Raw genomic sequence first — 18,885 nt, 5'->3', positions numbered from 1 at the left:
GGAGAATGTCAGCATTATGGGATCTAGTCACGGACTTTCATCAGTGGATAATGTTACCTGTAGTACATTGGAGAACTGGTTGTAATTTCAAGTGTTGTTAGTTCCAGTATTTACTTCCTGAATTCTGCTCTTCTCTGCAAGTCCAGGACATGAAATAATTTCTAAAAACAACTGCTGCCACTGTCTATTTTAGTTCGTCTACTGAGTCTTGAAAGAGAGGCGATTAGTGAATGCTTTCTGTGTACTACTGTCTGTACTTGTCTTGTTTCATTCAGAAGATAAGCTGCTCCCAATGCTCAGAGCAAAATTTCTTTTGGCTATCAGTATTGCCATGTAAGTGGCAGTTACGTGAGGCGAAGGAGGAAACAGAATTAACATTTTTTTTTGTTTAGGTGCTTGTTGTGCAACAGAAAGTCAAGTCACCAAGTACTGACATAAACCAGCAATGTTTTGAAACTCTGTAGGACAAATACTGGTCACCCTTTCCTTGCTTCCAGTCAGGGTAGTTCATTGTTTTCCAGCGCATACACTTCATTCTAGAAAAATACAGGAACTTCTGTTACATTTTAGAGAACACAAATTTGTGTATCCACAAACTGAATAACCATGTTCACCTGGCTGTGATTGTTTAAGGGTGTCGTGGTTTAGCCCCAGCCAGCAGCTCAGCACCACGCAGCCGCTTGCTTACTGCCCCTGCCCCGCTGGGATGGGGGAGAGAATCGGAGGAGTAAGAGTGAGAAACACTCCTGGGTTGAGATAAGAACGGTTTAATAATTGAAATAAAGTAAAATAGTAATGATAATAGTAACAAAATAATAATAATATACAAAGCAAGTGATGCACAATGCAGTTGCTCACCACCCGCCGACCGATACCCATCCAGTTCCTGAGCAGTGATCGCTGCTCCCCGGCCAACCCCCCCAGTTTCTATACTGCCCATGACACCGTATGGTATGGAATGGCCCTTGGGGCAGTTTGGATCAACTCTCCTGGCTGTGCCCCCTCCCAGTTTCTTGTGCACCTGGCAGAGCATGGGAAGCTGAAAAGTCCTTGATTGGCCTAAGCAGTACTCAGCAACAACTAAACCATCAGTGTGTTATCAGCATTCTTCTCATCCTAAATCCAAAACACAGCACTATGCCTGCTATTAGGAAGAAAATTAACTCTATCCCAGCTGAAACCAGGACAAGGGTGAATGACAGGTAATTGTCTATTTCAGCTCAGTATATAAATGAATCTTTTTTTACTGGAACAGTTTTCTAGATGAATCATATGCATTGCAACCTGTTAGATGTATTGTCGGTTAGTTTAATAATGTTGGTAATCTTTGAATTAAAAAATTACATGGATTTTAAGCTATAGCCACACTTTTCTTGTCTGATTTGTAAATGTTTCATTTTTGATAATTTCAGTACATATATCAGTTGCAGAAAAAATATTTTTTCAAGAGAGCAGTTCAAAAGTTACAAAGCTATTAGTCGACTGGAGTTTTTCTCAAGAGCAGAGCAGGTATGAATTTACATTAAGGTCTCCCTGTACTATCCCAGCAGTGTGTACGAGACACAAGTGAACACGGTGCAGTGGAACAGTGGGTATAAAGCTAGAATGCTGCAAAAAGGTAAGTTTGTATTTTGGGGCTAAAGGAGCATAAATATGGCTAAAGAGACCCTTTGAGAGTCTCTTCTGAGGTATTTGAAAGCGCTTTTATGCCCGGCCAGCAGGCAACACCGCTCTCCAAACTTGGGAATGGTGGTGGGGACTCGCTGAACACCGCTTCGCCCTGCCCCGGGGGCGTCCCGGCACTGCAGCCGCCTGCCCTGGGGCGGTGCCCAGGGCCGGGCAGCTCCGCTCCGCCCTGTCCCGTGCTGCCGGCGGCCTCACTCAGCGGCGGGATGGGGATGGGGATGGGGCCACGCTGGGCGCTCCTTGCCGCGCTCCTCCATGCTGTGGGCGGCCGGGTGAGTGTGGGGCGGCGGGGAGCCCCTGCGGTGCCCTGCCGGGGGGAGGCGGGGGCCGGCCCCCGTGATGCTTGCGGTGCCCGGGTGATGCTTGCGGAGCGGGAGCGCACCTGGGGTTGCGCAGGTGGCAGTGCGAGCGGGCATCGCTTCACCGTTGTGCTGGCAGCGGTGCAGTGCGAGCGGGCATCGCTTTACCCTGATGCTTGCAGCGGTGCAGTGCGAGCGGGCATCGCTTTACCCTGATGCTTGCAGCGGTGCAGTGCGAGCGGGCATCGCTTCACCGTTGTGCTGGCAGCGGTGCGGTGCGAGCGGGCATCGCTTCACCGTTGTGCTGGCAGCGGTGCGGTGCGAGCGGGCATCGCTTTACCGTTGTGCTGGCAGCGGTGCGGTGCAAGCGGGCATCGCTTTACCCTGATGCTTGCAGCAGTGCGGTGCGAGCGGGCATCGCTTTACCGTTGTGCTGGCAGCAGTGCAGTGCGAGCGGGCATCGCTTTACTGTTGTGCTGGCAGTCCCTTGAGTTATCTGGCTCCCTCTGCTTGTACTGAACTCAGTGTGATCTCTACAGGAGCCTCAAATCCCACTCTTAAAGAGTTCTTTAAAGCTCATCCTGCTCCCTTTGGCTATGTTGTGATTTCTTGGCTTCTCAAAGCAGTGACTAATCGTTTTTCCTGGACTTCCATTGGAAATGGGTCGATTTTTCAGGCTGCTTTGAATATTTGCAGAAACTTGTCAGTGTCCTGGCAAGTGCAGAGTGTAGATCTGTATGTATTTTACACCGTTGTTTAAACAGGAAGAGCTTGTTGTGCTCTGTTGGATCCCTAAAACTATTCCCTATTTACATAGAAAAGTCCTTTAATTTACATCTCAGACCTGATGTGATGCAACTGTGACTGTTCTTTTTTTATACCCAGCTGTACCACTGTTTAGCAATGAATGCTTTCAACCGTTTAAACCAAAGAGCTCAATGGGATCTATTTGACTTCGATTGTGTGTATGCTGTACTGGTATATTGATAGCATTTTTCCATCTGATTTTAAAGTGTCCTGGATTGTGAAGAGAACATGGAAATGCTGCTGAGGTGTCCAGGTCATTGCTTTTTCATGGGATGTGTATGTTATTTACATGTTTATTTAAACATATTAATTTAGCCTTGATAAGACAAAGGTTCAGTGAAACTAGGTGAGAATGTCAGAATGTATACTGAACATGGAATTACGCAGTGGTCTTTTAAGGAGTACTGGGTGCTATAGTGGGTTGATAATATATTAAATTAATTGGTTTTATTTGCTTCTCACTTATTTTGAATCAGCTCTGGTCTGTAAGGTGATAGTATTTTGAACCTGATTCACTGAACACCTTGGAGTGGATAGGGTAAAGCAGGTAAAGAAGGGAGAGTCTCAGACCTCGTCACTAAAATTTAAGTGTAAAGTTTTGTTATGCTTCTTGCTGAACAAAGGGCTTTGATTCAAAAGGAATTAACTCTCCTCTCACCCTAAACCTAATAATGGAAATCATGAAGGAAACTTTCAGCATCACTTTTTTCATTGTAACAAACCAAAGAAGAGTCCATGTGTAAATTAGAAAAACAAACCCAGTAGTTTCAGAAATACCGTATCTGCCACAGGGCTGGAAAAAACCTGCCTGTTATGTCAACTTTAAAAAGTGGTAAGTTAAAGAAAACTTATTTTGGTTTTGAGGGAGAGAAACTGGCAAAGCAGTGGTTCTTGAGTGACTTTTTTTTTTCTTGTTTTTTTCCCATTCAGCTGAAATTACCCGAAAGATTATAGCCTAAGTCCCTGTGTTGCTCACAGGAACTGAGCATAATTTTTGCCATTTTGAACAACTCAGTCACCAGATATTTTTAATAGAAACTTTTTTAATAGCCTCAAACCTAAGTAACTGTCCTTTGCAAACCAGCGCAGTGTGCTTTGCTGATGTGTGCAGAGAAGGTCATCCTCTGGATGCTGCTGACTGGTTGTAGGGGAATGCTGCCGGGACATGGAATGTGTGTGGATAACCATGCGCATACTCTGAACCGCAAAAGGATGAGCATAAAGGAGATCTGGTGGAAAAATCCTCAAATAAAACTGAGCAGACTGCTCAGATGTCCCTGCTTTTTTATGGTCAGAGTTAGGAGGGCTTTGGGTGACCTGCAGCTTTGCTGTTGTACGTATCCACACTTGTGGTTGTTGCATCAAAGTTGATGATGACTGAAAGCCTTAACAGCATTGCAAAAGCCATCTGTGATACCAGCAACAGCATCCCAAGAAAATTATGTTTCAAAATAATAGAAAAGTGCTAGTTCTGGCATTTGGCCTTGATAGAAGACAGTGACCCTCTCTGACAGTGTTTTTGGCTGGTACACCTGGGGTGTCTTGGGAAGTGTTGTGGTTTAGCCCCAGTCAGCAACCAAGCACCACGCAGCCGCTCGCTCACCCTCCCACCCTGGCGGGATGGGGGGGAGAATCGGAAGAGCAAAAGTAAGAAAACTCGTGGGTTGAGATAAGAACAGTTCAATAATCAAAATAAAATTATAATAATAGTAATGAAAAAATTGTAATGACAAGGAGAACAACAAGAGAGGGAGAGAAACAAAACCAAGGGAAAACAAGGGATGCAACTGCTCACCACCTGCCGACTAACACCCCGCCAGACCCTGGGCAGCGATCGCTGCCCCCCAGCCAGCTCCCAGTTTCTATACTGAGCACGACACCACACGGTATGGAATAGCCCTTGGGACAGTTTGGGTCAGCTGGCCTGGCTGTGCCCACTCCCAGCTTCTTGTGCACTGGGCAGAGCCTGGGAAGCTGAAAAAGTCCTTGACTGGCATAAGCAGTACTTAGCAACAACTAAACCATCAGTGTGTTATCAACATTCTTCTCATCCTAAATCCAAACCACAGCACTATACCAGCTACTAGGAAGAAAATTAACTCTATCCCAGCCGAAACCAGGACAGGAAGGTTCTTCATCTGCCATCTTTAGCTTGGGGCTGACATAGCTTCTCCTTTCCTGCTCTGCCCTCAGTGTTAGGTCCCACCCTGTCTCCCTTAGGTGCGTCTTCCTGGATGTCTCCACATAAGGTCAAACCTAATGTGGCCAATCCTGACTTGCTGATCCTTTCTTGGGAACTTGCTCATTACCTGCCCTTCTCTGACAAGTGATGAGGCTACAACCTGTCTTCCTGCCTCTCAGGCCTGCAATCTGTTACTCCTTTTTTTTGTTTCATGCCTGAGTATCTTTGCTTTCCATGGGGAAACCGTAGATTTAAGGCTCATCAGCCTTGACAGTGCCTGTTACTGTAAGTGTCAGATCTTGATTTAGTGGCTAATACCTTTTATTAGGGCAGCCTTTGGGAAAACAGACCAATTTTTGGGTACATAAGCCTGAAGCTTTGAAACAGGAGAGCTGGTATTCCTGAAAATGTGTATGTTTTTCCAAATGCGTAATAATAAAATATACTATGTCTTCCTACAAACTTGGACTTTCTTTTATAATTTTTGCATGTTGTGAATAGCTTCCATATTCTATGCAGCCTCCTGCCATCTCATTCTGGGAAAATGTTTTCATAATATGGTGGTGTGTGGCAATGAAGTAGAATCCCTAACAGTAGGCAAAAAGATACTGTTTTCTCAGGGATAGGGAACATGGAGATGTAAATCTGTAAATCTTTACAGAAGTACAGTACAATATTGGATGGGAGAACAATTCACCCATAATGTTAGAGAGATATTTGCAGGAAAGCAGCTTTAAAAGAAGCTTTGGTTTGAGTATAGTTGGTATAGCCTGATACAACTCCAGCTGATTTTGGTGAGACTTGCTGTTATCTGATAACTAATGTTCATCAGAACTATTTTTGTAAATGACCAGTTTAATTATTTTAAACAGAATTCGGACTTTTCCTGTCTTCAGCAGATTTGGTAGCTCAGCAAACATCATCTCTTCACGTCAAGTCCTTTCCGTAGCAACAGATTTTTACACCAGAGTCCTTGTGACTTCATTGTGGTTTCATATGCGTAAAGAACATTATACACCAGATGTAGTTCCTGCTCAGACTCTGTTGTTTGACAGCTTGAGTTTGAAGAAGGCAACTGTATGAAAAGGAGACCAATGAAAATGTAGACATGTGAGTTAGGCTTAAAATATATGCTTAAATATCTTTGTTTAAATGGCCTCCTTGAGTGAAAACAAATGTTATGTGAAGGGATTTTTATACGTATATATTCACCCATTATATTAGCATGTTTTATTTCTATTATTGAAGATACTTAAATTTAATTTCTCAAAAAGTCCAAGAATACAGGAACAAGCTGTAAGGCAGGAATTAAAGGAAATCGTGTTCATTTTAATTAATATTCAGCACATAGGGAATGCATTACGTTGTGAAGTGCTGTGAGTGGTTGAGACCTGGACTTCCTCACCAATGGGTAGAGCCAGGTTGGTGCCTTGGATCAAGGCCTTCTAATATTGAAGAAGTCTGAATCTGAATCTTGTTCTGTAGTTCCTGACTCGGGCTCAGCTCTGGTACAGACATTAGGGTCTCCATTGTGGTTGCCCGCTGTACGACTGTGTGGGAGGGGACAGCCCGCAGGCCCTTTCCCTTCACTGGTGCTGCTTCACACAGCACAGATAGAGCTGCTGGCCTGAACATCATGAGATACAGGCTCATGTATCTGTTCCCTGCTAGTTCTCATGTTCTCTGCTAGTTACATCTTCCAGTGGGTAGGACACAGGGAATCTGGGAAACAATTGTGCTTGTGCATACGTATTTAGAAGAGTTTGTATTAACCTCTCAGTTGATGTGGAGGCTGCCATTAGCCCTCTCCTCTCCAGTGACAAATTAGGTCACCTACTGGGTATCTCTGGTGCAGATGGGAAAATGATTCAAAAAATGCAAATGTGAGAGAGAGTCTTGACTCACTGACTTTTTGTATGTAACTTCTTAGTTATTGCTTAATAGAAAGGCATTGCAAAAATCTCCCTAGTGAGTTGTGTAGTCAAAGGCAAGCATAGCTTACCCATTTCTTTGCCAAAATATATTGCTTAATCTGATTGATGTGCGTAGAGCTAGGCTAAATTTCATGTTTAATAATGTTTGTGCCTCTGCTGCTGGATAGATGAGGCATTTTACTTCTACACGTACCTGTCAAATTAAATGAAGTCTTCCAAAGTCTTAATTTTGTCTGTATAAGTATCTCAAAAGTCTGCTGCCATTAGACCCTACTACCTAATATGAGAAGTTCTAAGGCTATAATGCAAAAGACACAGCATCAGGTTAGTTTTCCTTCACACAATCTGCTTGCAGAACATTGAATCACAGTAAAAGCAGAAGACAAAATAAGGACTTATGAGAGGTACAAGCAGTAACAAAATGTCAAGATTGTGGGATAGCATGTGGCCCCTACTCATCAGTCTTTCAGCCCAAAGTAGCCAGTGGATGCCAGAGGCGTTTGGTTTTGGCAGCAAATATTGTATTGCCCCACTCAGACCTTAAAATTGGTGAGATGGCTAGAAAAAGTGGGGTCATCTTATAGCCAAGAAATCCAGGAGAGTTTTATACCTAGTAAGGGGCCTACGCTTCCTCTGACATAGTAGGAGATTTGACTGCTGGCCTTGCCAGCTTTGATTAAACTAGTTTACACTGGAAGTAACTACTAAATGGCATCCTTCCAGTGCAAACAAAGCTGAGCTCCTGTGTGTATATAAATTGTATCTAAGTGAGTTACAAGTCCCTTTAGTTTCCCATAATGTTCTTTGAGGATAGTTGGCAAGAAATTGTCAACTGTATGTCATTCAGAGCCACAGCTCATCAGATAAAACTTCAGGGAGATTGTGTCAGACAGCAGACATATCCTTTCAAGCACGACTTAAGAGAAACAGATGTGAACCCATCAATCAGCAGGTTTTCCTGTGTCTTTAACTCGCAGGGCAGTATTTATAACAGACAATGCAGAGGATGAGATAAGAACATTTTTTGCCAGGAAGCCTCACAAGCAGGATAATTTGTGATGTGGTTTATTGTATTTCTTTTTTTTTTTTTTTCCTGTGTCTGCTCTTGCAGTGACATTTTACATTTTAAAAAGACTCTCAAGTGCTTGTTTTAATGAAGTTGATCATAGTGACTACAAAAATGTGATGACAACACTTGATCTTCCTTCTTTTAATAAACAAGAAAGTAACTTAAAAAATACTTTTGAGAGCAGAGGCCTTTTCTTCTTCATCAGATTTTAGTGTCAGCTCACATTTGCAAATGGTATGGTTTATCGTTGCCCGTCCTATGACAGCAAGTCCATCATTAACATTTATTACTGAATCTAGAAGGTATTGAAAAGCCTTGGTTTTGTTTTTGAATTATTATGGTTATTATTAATAATGATTAAACTGGTAATGCTGAAGCCAGCCTCCTGGCTCTGCTTCAAAGTCTTCAATCTTTGTGCAAGATCCCTTTAATAAGCCTTCTTGACTGGAAAGCAAAAATGGAGGCCAAAGTAGATTTTGGCGATATTTGAGGCTGCAGCATGGTTCCTGCAAAACTGGCTTTCTTCTCATCAAAAGATAAAGAGCAGAATTTGAAAAATGCAGCTTGTGCTCAGCAGCTGTTTCTTACTTCACCTGCTCTAGTGTTTGAGGAGGAGAATGATTTTTCTTTAATTTTTTTTTCTTTCTTTGGGCATCCTTCCCCACCCCATCACAGTTTCTAGCATGTTAAAAGCATCTTTACAAGTTTGTTCTTCATTTTGCAACTTGACTGTTTCTTGTTGATCTGGCTGTGAGAGAACAGGTTGAAACCCATCCCCAGTCTCCCTAGTTTTGAGTCTCTAACTCAACTGACTGATGAGATCAGAATTGTCCTGATGTCTGGTCAGTGTTACCAGCTTTCACAGTGTTTTAAATAGAAGCAGTGAAACTTAAATAGTTTGCTTTCTTTTTTTTCTTTTCTGGAATGAATATTGAAACTCAAGAGGCCTTTTGCTGCCTTCACACTCTCTGGAAAGATTCTTTTTGACACTGACCATCGAATAGATGGGTGAAATCCTGTTTCTGATACACAGCTAGAGAAGAGATAAAATATTTGAACAAACTGCATAAGAAAATGTTGGGTTCCCTTTTAGTAACTGTTGAGAGTGGGAACTGTTAGTCTACTTTGGCAGTAATGTGAAGACACAGTAGATAATCAACATGTTTTTTCAGTAAGGAGGAAGGATATTTTCATTACCGGCCTCCAAAGAGCTTGTTCCTGTTTTGATTTCTCTTTCTCTTTTTAATAATACTTTTAAAGTACTTCTCTAAATGTGTGTAGATTATACATGGGAGTAATCTCTTCAGACTGCAGAAAATTGAGCAGTGTCACATACTTTTTGAACAGCATCTTTCTGATCTAGCAGGAAACTCCTACGCTTGTGCTACCTAACATTCGCCTTTTTCTTTTGAGTGAGTATATTTTTCCCTTTGAAAACAGGTGGCAGGTCCTCAAATATTTTGACACTTGTTCATTGAAGTCACTGAACTGTGTTGACTGGTATGAGCTGAAAATTAGGTACACTGTATTTCATGACTGTTTCTTATGCATTTGACCTGCTATATGAGGTAGGTTTTTTAATTTTTATTTAAGTCTTGTAGCCAGTTGCTCCTTTTCAGAAGCAGCAGTGCAGTTTCTGGAGACATATTTTTCAAAACATCAAGGCCTTTCTCATTCAGAAAGGAATCGCAAAGTATCTGGAATGATAAAAGCCTTTTTCCCTTTGGTGAAAGAGTTCTAATGGTACAGGTTCTTTGACTAAATGGACGGGTTATCTTGCCTGGATATTGCATGTGTGTAAGTGAGTGCATACTGAACGTAAGCACAATAGAGAATTGAACTTCGTGTCCTGTGTCCTTTGCACCAACTCATGAAAACAGAAAAATTCCTTCAAGCATTGTAGTAGGGCTAGACCCACAGCTCCCTCTTCCACCGACTCAGGAGGCCTGAGGGAATTAATAAGTAGCAAAGTCAGCCTTCTAGTTTCCAGATAGGGCTCTAAATGGGTATAAGGAGTAGACCTTCTAAGTAGGAAGGTATAATTTTTAACATAGCCACTTTGCAGAAAATGCTTCTCGCCATAAACCCACAGTTAAGAATTTAGGTTTCACTGGCGTTTTGTCAAAGATTGTTTGAGTCTTGGCAACCGAGAATAGGTGCTTAGCCCTTTGGTTTAGGGGATGCAGTAGGGACCAGGTGTGATGTTAATCCCGTAGTTCCATTGCATTCTTTTGAACATAAGACCTGGAGAAATCACTTTGTTCATTGTGGCAGATCTTTGAAAAACAGGGGAACCTCTAAGTGGTCTCAAGTAGCTTATAAGCTGTGCATTCTCCTTCAGCTTTTTGGCATCTGCTGCTTTCTGTTTCATCAGGCCTACATTAGTGTCTTGGAAAAGGTGGTGGTTATAATTGCACTGATCTTTAAGTGTTTGTCTCTTTTGAATCTCTTCTCTAGGGTCAGAATGGACTTGTGACTCATGATTTTCCTTTAATCTCTCCTAGGAATATTCATTGCCCTATACACCACAGTTTGCACAATGCAAAGATCCCAGCACTGAATTCTATGAAGAAGAACTTAATAAATGTTGCAGCCAGTGCCCTCCAGGTAGGTTATAATTCAAACTATAACTTTACAAATTGAGTCAATTTTCAGATGAGCATAGTACATTTTGATTATTTATACACCTTAAGAGCATCAAATTTTTGCTGTTGTCTAGCTGGAGGACAATAAAATGCTGTCTCTGTAAAAATACCTGCAAAAGAGACACACCATTCATGAGAATTGGAATTCTGTTACAAGGTTAACCTGGCTGGGGCTTATCAGGAGCTGGGCTGTTGAGCTCTTGTAAGCACAGCCTTTGCATGGTGCTTTGATGAAAGTGTTTTTATGTCAACATTTGAGGGTGGGAGCAACAGCTCACTAAGGGAATTACAAAAATGAGACAACACATGTCAGACCCAAGCCCACTAATAACAATATATTGTAAAACAGGGCATGAGGTAAAGCTTAGTTTCTGTACTTTGATAATATCACTTATATAAGGGGCTTTCCATTGGACAGGTTAATCTATAATTGCTCATTAAGGGAGTTTTGTTGTCTTTTACTGTAAATCAGACACTGCAGACCACTATCAGAGTCTGGATATAAGACTACAGAAACTCTGCTTTAGGTGTTATGTCTTTCACTGTAGTGTTAATTACTAGTGATCTTTTGTTAGCACAAGTTGTTGACTGCAGAAAGGTGGATGTGTGGGTTTGGTTTTTCTGGGGGGGGTAGTAATGCTGTTTGGGTATTTTAATAATAGAGTTTTTGCAATAAGTTGTCATTACATTAGACACAGCAAAAACCTGCCTATTTGTCTCATTACATGCTGAGCAAACAAAATTGGTCTCCATAAATGCTGAGTTCCTGTCAGAGAGATCCGGAAGCTGAAGCAGGAAATCAGTATATGCTGAAGCAGCCACAGTTGCTTGAATTAACCGAAAATGTCTAGATAGATCTGTCAGGCTTCCTTTGTTAAAAACACGACGGATGAAAGGTGATAATTCATAGGTAAAACCTTTTTCTGTTGCGAGATGTACTGTTCAGTCTATTTCTCCTTAATTTTAATTTTTCAGAGTAACAAACTCTGGGCAACAAGTTGTAGGAAGTATAAAACCTTTATTTTTGTTAGTATGAATTTGTATCTTTTTACCATTATTTATCAAAAATTGAAGGCTAAATCATTAACAGGATGTGGGAGGCAGAATTTTAAGGTTAAGTAAGTACATGGAAAAACAAAGTCTTTGGAAATAATTTCTATGGCTCACCTCCAGGGCCCCTTCTTTCAGAGAACAGAGTCTCCAAGCAGCTCCAAAGGCTTTCTCAGTGTTACTCCTGCATTCTGAGTATATTTTCCAGGATATTTCTGTACAGGATATGAGGCATTGACTTTTATCTTCTTCCTCCTTTCAAGCAAGGGGGAAATGGCAACTGAGGTGTTTTCCTTTCTCCAAAATGGACATACTTATTCCCACCACTGCACTGAACGCTGTTGTTGGTGAGAAGCATTGGAGAAACTACCTCTGATAGGTTTTGATTTTTGTCTGGAATGCCAGTAGCTTCAGAAACTCATTGCTTTGATCTGTTAGGTCTGGCTGACGATGTTAAGGCTGGCTGAAGAGGTGAAGGAAAAAGAGTGAGCTCATGTCCCTTCAGTAGTGACAAGTGGTGAAGTTCTAATTCAGTTTGTGCTCATACTTTATTATGCTTTCTTCACTTGCTGCTTGTAAAGGTAGTAAGGGCCTCACCCAGACACATCTTTCTAGCACATGCCTGACTTTCACCATGAAACACCATCCTGTGTTTTACCACAAAACACAGTTTCTATGAGGATAAAAAGTTTATGTACTGTGGTAGCTGCATCTGAGTATATGCTGAGGGGTTTTGTTTAGGCTTGAGGCTGCTTTGTTTTGAACATGGCTGGAATTCACTGAAATGAATGAAGGAAGAGGGGTCAAACACAAATAATATAAAAGAAGTCAGAGTTTTCCTGTATACACATAAAGTCCTCCTTTAAATCAATACTTGCTTGGTATACGTTACCAATCTGATGGAGGCACTGAAGGGAAAGGGTTTCTGCAGCTAAGAACGAAACTTACCTTAAACAATTCCTAGTGATCTTTTCCAATGAGAAGCTTTCTCGGGTTTTGTTTTGTTTCGTTTTTTAAAATAGGTCAATATAAGGCAGAGAGCTGCAGTCACAGTGTGGACACAAAGTGCAGTCCCTGTAGACCTAACACATACACAGCAATCTGGAATCGGTCTCCTCAGTGCTTTGCCTGCTCACCACCCTGCAGGAAAGGTAGGCCTGAATTATTAAAGAGGCATTTGTACCTTTAACAGCCTGCTCAAAGAGTGGGCTTGGTTTAACCTAGTCTTTTCTCCTAAGAAAGCTAGGAGGTTTTGTCTATCACTTGTATAGTCCCATTCTCATGCTTTTGGTACTCGCAAGATTTGGGGAAAAGACTCGGGGAGAAGTCTTGGAGGGGGCCCTGCCCCTTTTTCTTTCTAAGCCCTAAAAATGTGATACGGATCTTAACATTCTCAGAAACTAAGGCACTGCATCACTAAAATAGGTACAAGTGTCATCAGTAGAATAACTTCCTGCTTATACTCTCCAGCCAAGGGAGCTTAAGACCTGACTTGTAAACGGATAATTACATTACCAGCATCCATTCATTCCTCAGTTTGGGTGCTGAACTAACAGCAGCAAACAGCAGCTGTGATATTCCTATGTTGCTTTTATTTCTTTTGCAAAGCAGCATAGTCAGTGAGAGCATGCTGGTTCAGTTTGTTAAAGCAGCTTAACGGTACATTGTACCAACATCTGTACGTCGGTCTAATAGATCACATGCATTAACAAATTCAGTCATACCATTGCCCATAATTTCTAATGGAAACTGGTGTAGAAAATTAACTGGCGATTAAGTTTTAAGGATACAGTCTAAGTTGTTCAAAGGACCTTTGGTCTCATCTAAATAGGTAATCCTACAGAGCTGGTTAATTACGGTATGAAAATGTCTGTATTAAGGTCTCCAATCACTTTAAATACAGTTGCATGATCTGCATAGACTACAAATCTCAGTATGGCCCCCAGATACTGCAGTGATGAGCACAGGTAACACAAATGTGCATTTATGGTTATGATACAATACAGTGCAGGTGCAGAATTTCAAGTGCAAATTCTACAGATGCAAATTTCTCCTTTCCAAGAGAGAGAGAGGAAACTCTTCTGAAAATGTAGATGTTGGGGCATATAACATATTTGTTTTATGATGGTATACTAGCCAGAAGCTGCAAAATTGTCTTCAGTTTGTGGTATGTGAATATCACCTTGTATTCACTTGAAACATTGCAGGCTATGATTTTAAATGTTGCTAATGACATCTGGCTTTATTCTTGTTTTAAAAACAGGATTTGTGCAGAATCAAACATGCACTGAGTCACAGGACAGAATCTGTAGCTGCCCACCCAATGAGTACTGCATTTCAAAAATATACGAGTACTGCAAAATATGTGAAGTGCATAAAAAATGTGGAAAAGGTTACCGAGTTTCCAGAAGAGGTAATTTAATTCTGAACACTCTACACACAAAGTAGTTTTACTGTATGAAGGGGGTTATTTTTTGCGTTAATAGTCCATAAATATTTCTGAATCTACCTCCAACTCAGTAAATGACAGGAATATTGTCTTTTAATTCCCTACAGTTTCGCATTCTTTTTAGTGCAAGCATTATCTTAGCAAGTAGGCAGTAACTAGAGCAACAGTATTCTGAAGAGGCATATCCAAAGGGACAACATGTTGCAATCTGTTACTACCATGTATCATAAAGTTCCCCAATCCAACATAATCCAACATAATTTTGCTCTACCGTGGATTTCTTCCATATGAGTGACTTGGATTCAAGACCACTTAATTCCTGCTTAAATCCTTGAAACAGGGCTTCGGGTTGAATTTTGATTACGGTAAGTAATGATGACTCCATGCTGTCCTGCAGAATTAATCTGTCTTTATTAGATTATGAAAGTCATCGCCTTGATAATATAGCTGTCTCAAGATGATAAACAATACTTGAAGAGGTAGAACACTGAATATTTTTAAGAAATTAAGAATCATTTGAGAAGATACAGAACTCCAACGGAATGGAATAGGTGGTCACCTTCTCAGGGACGAGTGAAAAAGCTGAGTCTGTCAGCAGTACCACATTTTAACCCCTTGGTGGGTTTTTATAGTTTTTGAAAAAGACTGACTACCAAGGGCACCAAACCAACAGCCGATTAATCTTCTGATTTGTGTTTGGGTTGAGTGTTTCAAATTAATCTCTTCTGTGACAGGTAAAGACTGTATTTTGTGTACTGCCTCCGTATCACTTCCAGGATCTGTACCACAGATGTTGATTATTCATTCTTGTTTCTCACTAGGTGACTAACTGGAGTTTTTCTATTTGTTTGAAGGGACAGATAGCACAGATACAGAATGTAAACCTTGTCCTCCTGGCACTTTTTCACGTGAAGAATCTTACGATACCAGCTGTACACCACATACAGTGTAAGCCAGTGTTTCTGTCTAATAGCAACCTTAACAGTGCACAGGGTTGCTTTCTTTCCTAACTTCTCTTTTTGTTTCTTGCAGTTGTAAATCAGTGGCTGTTCCTGGAAACAGTGTGAATGACACTGTTTGCAGTGACTCAGGAACAGCAGTTAGCACAGTTCTACCTCGCACTGTTTTGAACCTGCTCCTGACTCAAAGCTCGGCTTCCAACAAACCTGAAATAATAACTCGACCTGTCATTTTAAACTCTGTGCCTGACATGTCTCACATCATCGGTGAGCTGTTAACTCATTTAAAGTCATTTCTGTCTGGCTAGGAAGCAAGTTTGTATTTAGTTCTCAGTTTCTCTCTAAGACTAATTACCTGTACTCAGCAGAACCTCAGAACAGGTGAATTAATTCAATATGATACTGCTTGTAGTGAGTTGCATAATATTTACCTATGCATCTGCGGTACCCCAGTGCATTCTACAGTTGTAATTCTGGAAATGTTTCTAAAAATCCCCAAACTAGATTATACAAGGCATTTTCTGAGAATTGCTACTGTGAAGGAGCTGGTAGAAAAGGTTGTATCTTAGGCTGTGGACTGAGGCAAGCTTGACTTCATAAACCTCCTGGCGAGAGGTCTTTGGAGACTTCTGGCAGCCTTTCCCGAAACAGGAAGTCCTTAGAGCATTCACAAGTGTGGATGTATTCTCTCCTGTTCACAGCCCATCCAGAAGGCATATATGTTTCGGAGCAAGCTGGACTGCCTGGCCTTGTATGTAACAAGCTGTTGCTAGCCTAGAGATACATTTTGTGACCGAGGCCAAAAGTCTGTCCTCGCTTTTCAGGACAGGAAAATTCAGTTTTATGAAGTGGTGGAGACTGAAATGAGACCTTGGTATCCAACAACAGAGGCGTCAAATGTGAATGTTGGACACCCTGATACTTGTAAATTTAGCTTTTGCAGCCATGGACAGAAACTACAAAACTAGCTCTTTCTGATTAGATCCTTTGTCAGATCAACCTGCTAAATTATCTTTTTGATTTATTTTCAGGATCAGTAGCAGGACCGTTGTTATTGGTCCTGATCAGCACTATTTTGGGGTATTGCTTAGTCTCAAAAAAAAAAGGTAAGAGTCATGAAGTGAAAACAAGCAGACCTGTAAATGTTGGAAAGAGTGTTACCTTATTTCCTACTAATTTGAGCCTAGTGGTTGACTTACATTAGTGTCTTAGAAGATGCTAGCTCTCTTTGAAGCTTTTCTCATGGCTGGATATGGAGGAAGTATCACTAACATGTAGATTCTTTGGTGTCTAATAACATATGAGTTAGTTTATTTTTTTTTCAAGGGGACAAGGCAATGATTTACAGGTTTCTGCCTCGCTAGCTGGCAACTTACAGCTTCACAAAACCCTGAGGGGCTTTTGACACCATTGTTACATTGGGGTGAAATTGGCCGAAGTGTTCAAAAGTCAATAGAAGAGAGACTAAGAGAAAATTCATGCAAGTCAGCTTGATCACATCAGCTTTGCAGCTACAGAAAAATAGAATTAAGAAAAATACTCCAGGAATTCCATATATATTTAGAGTAAAAGTATCTTTATTAAATCACATGGGGTGAAATTAATCTCAATACAGGGATGCAGTGAGGTAAATGTCCCATTCAAATCTCTCTTGTTTTTCAGATTTTAGATAATTGTCTAAACATACAACATCCCAGTGGAACTGGACAACTGTACAACAGTTGTGCTCCTACTGAAGCTTGTAAAATATTTTGTACTTCATCATTTAAATATTAGACATTATCAAATGTTATCATTAAACAGTCACAACCATAGTTCATTGTCATCAATACCTTTTCTCACTGACACTATAGAAAAATGATTAATTCATGCAGAGGGTCTTCTTTGCTTGTTGGCTAAATTTAAGTCACCTTTCAAAATTAATACAGACAACATTTTCAAACAGTGTCTAATAAATGTACATTTGGAGTTGATTCTGGGAGCAGAGGAAATAATTCAGACTAGTTAAGAGAGCAGCTTTTGCAACTGAAACAAATTTAGGTGCTAATGAACTGTCTTTGCTCACTTGCAGCCCTCATATATTCTCCACCGCCTACAGAAGCAGATTCGGTGAGTGTCACTCCTTCCTTTCTGTCTTTTCCATTTCTTTAAAAGTTATACAGAAACCATGCAGACTTATCTAATTACAAGTAGAAGAAAACTGCACAGCAGAAGGATGGCTGGAGTGAGAATGGGGTGGTTTGGTCCCCAAGCTAAAGTGTAAGATGTACCTTACATAACCTACATAATGTACCGTCCTTACTTTATGTTAGGCTATATGAGCAGTAAAACACAGGTGTGGTTCAGAAGACCAGATTTTAGAGCCTTTGTTCCCTAGGTAATCAATGAAGTACTGTAGGTGCCTTCAGGAGACAGGTTCATTTTTTTTTAATGCCTCATGAGCTGGTATGAATTTTACTTACAGTTGTCACTGTGCAAATGGCAATTATCAGTGGTTTCTTTAGCTGCCTAAGTGCTGGCCAGTTCTTTGTTAGTGTTTTTTAAAAAGATTAATGTTTTGCATTTCTCTGCAAATGTTCCAGCCTTTTTCCCCAACAGAAAAGCAGTGTGACAAAAAAGTAAGAAATACGGGATCGCAAAACTCCAGCAGTTCTGAACAGGAGGAACAGCATCTCTTGGAAACTTCTGGGTCCAGCAGTAGCTCCCTGAATAATCCAGCTGGGTCTGCAGGAGTCGGTGTAATAAGTAACAAGAACAATGAAAAGAAAGAAACAGAAGGATTTCAGCAGCAACATTCAGCTGCAGAAGGTTGTAAGCTTCACGGTGGAGACAGGCACAACTCTGCGAGTTCAGGTAAGAACGTATCAGAATGATCCAGAACCTCTTGAAATTTGATTATCAATGATGAATCTCTTTAGCAGAAATTTAAATGGCAGGAGAAAATATCAGACCCATGTTCAGCACAGAGAGAAACTTCTGAAAAGAAAAAGCAGTTGTTTTAAGCTGTCAGCCTGAGACAGTAAAGAGAGTGTGCTCAATGGAGAAAAAGTTACTTGCAGACTAGGGGATCAGTGTCATGGTAGGCTTACCTGTGTGTTGGGAGTAAGAGCCAAAGGAGCAGTAAGAAAAGAACATTGTCAAAAGCATATGAAATGGCAACAGATGGGTAGGGAGTTGGCTGTGATCCAGGGCTCTGTATAAATTTTTATGGCTTTTTTATTTCTGGGATGGTATGTGGGTTTTAATGGTACCAAAAAAACCCTAAAACGTTACAGAACCAACTCCACCAGCTTACCTAAATTAAGTGAAACAAGAAGATACTTAGTGTCTATTTTAAACTTCAAGTCAAAGAACTGGATAAAGAATACAACCGTCCTGTTCTTGGTTTCATTCTTCCATGTTTAATGTGTTTTCTGTTTATTTGACAGAACATTCTAGTAATGGAGGAACGCAGGTGAATGTGACCTGTATTGTTAAAGTATGTAGTCCAGACTGCAGTTCCCAGTTCCCAGAACAGACTAGTTCAACTAGCATGGATTATGGAAACGGTCCCTATTATTCCCCAACAGGGGAAGAAATTCCCCTTTCAAAAGAAGAAAACCCCTTGAAAAAAAACCCTGAAATTCAGATCTCAATGGAAAATGAGGACAATTTACTTCAAGACTTACTTCCAGAAGAAAAGAAGTTTCCTCTGGGTATTCAAGATGCAGGGATGAAAACCAGTTAAAGGAAATTACAGATCGTATACTGATTGACTGATAAAATGAATCAAACAACCCCTTACCTTCTAAAATAAATGTTATGT

At 40.9% G+C, this 18,885-nt stretch overlaps 1 protein-coding gene across 1 annotated transcript; it reads left to right on the top strand.

Annotated features, from left to right (window-relative positions):
* Window positions 1-1,904: 1,904 nt before the first annotated feature.
* TNFRSF1B (TNF receptor superfamily member 1B) lies at window positions 1,905-18,884 on the top strand. The gene is made up of 10 exons (XM_075721613.1): window positions 1,905-1,958; window positions 10,482-10,584; window positions 12,695-12,823; window positions 13,936-14,085; window positions 14,976-15,069; window positions 15,154-15,347; window positions 16,112-16,186; window positions 17,152-17,189; window positions 17,663-17,933; window positions 18,509-18,884. Exons 1-10 carry the CDS (start codon window positions 1,905-1,907, stop codon window positions 18,805-18,807), a joined length of 1,407 nt encoding a protein of 468 aa, XP_075577728.1. The 3' UTR covers window positions 18,808-18,884.
* The last annotated feature ends 1 nt before the right edge of the window (window position 18,885 follows it).

The sequence above is a fragment of the Pelecanus crispus genome, chromosome 15, assembly GCF_030463565.1.
Source record: "Pelecanus crispus isolate bPelCri1 chromosome 15, bPelCri1.pri, whole genome shotgun sequence".
In the NCBI taxonomy this organism is placed as follows: Eukaryota; Metazoa; Chordata; class Aves; order Pelecaniformes; family Pelecanidae; genus Pelecanus; species Pelecanus crispus.
This window is presented reverse-complemented; position numbering and strand designations above follow the sequence as displayed.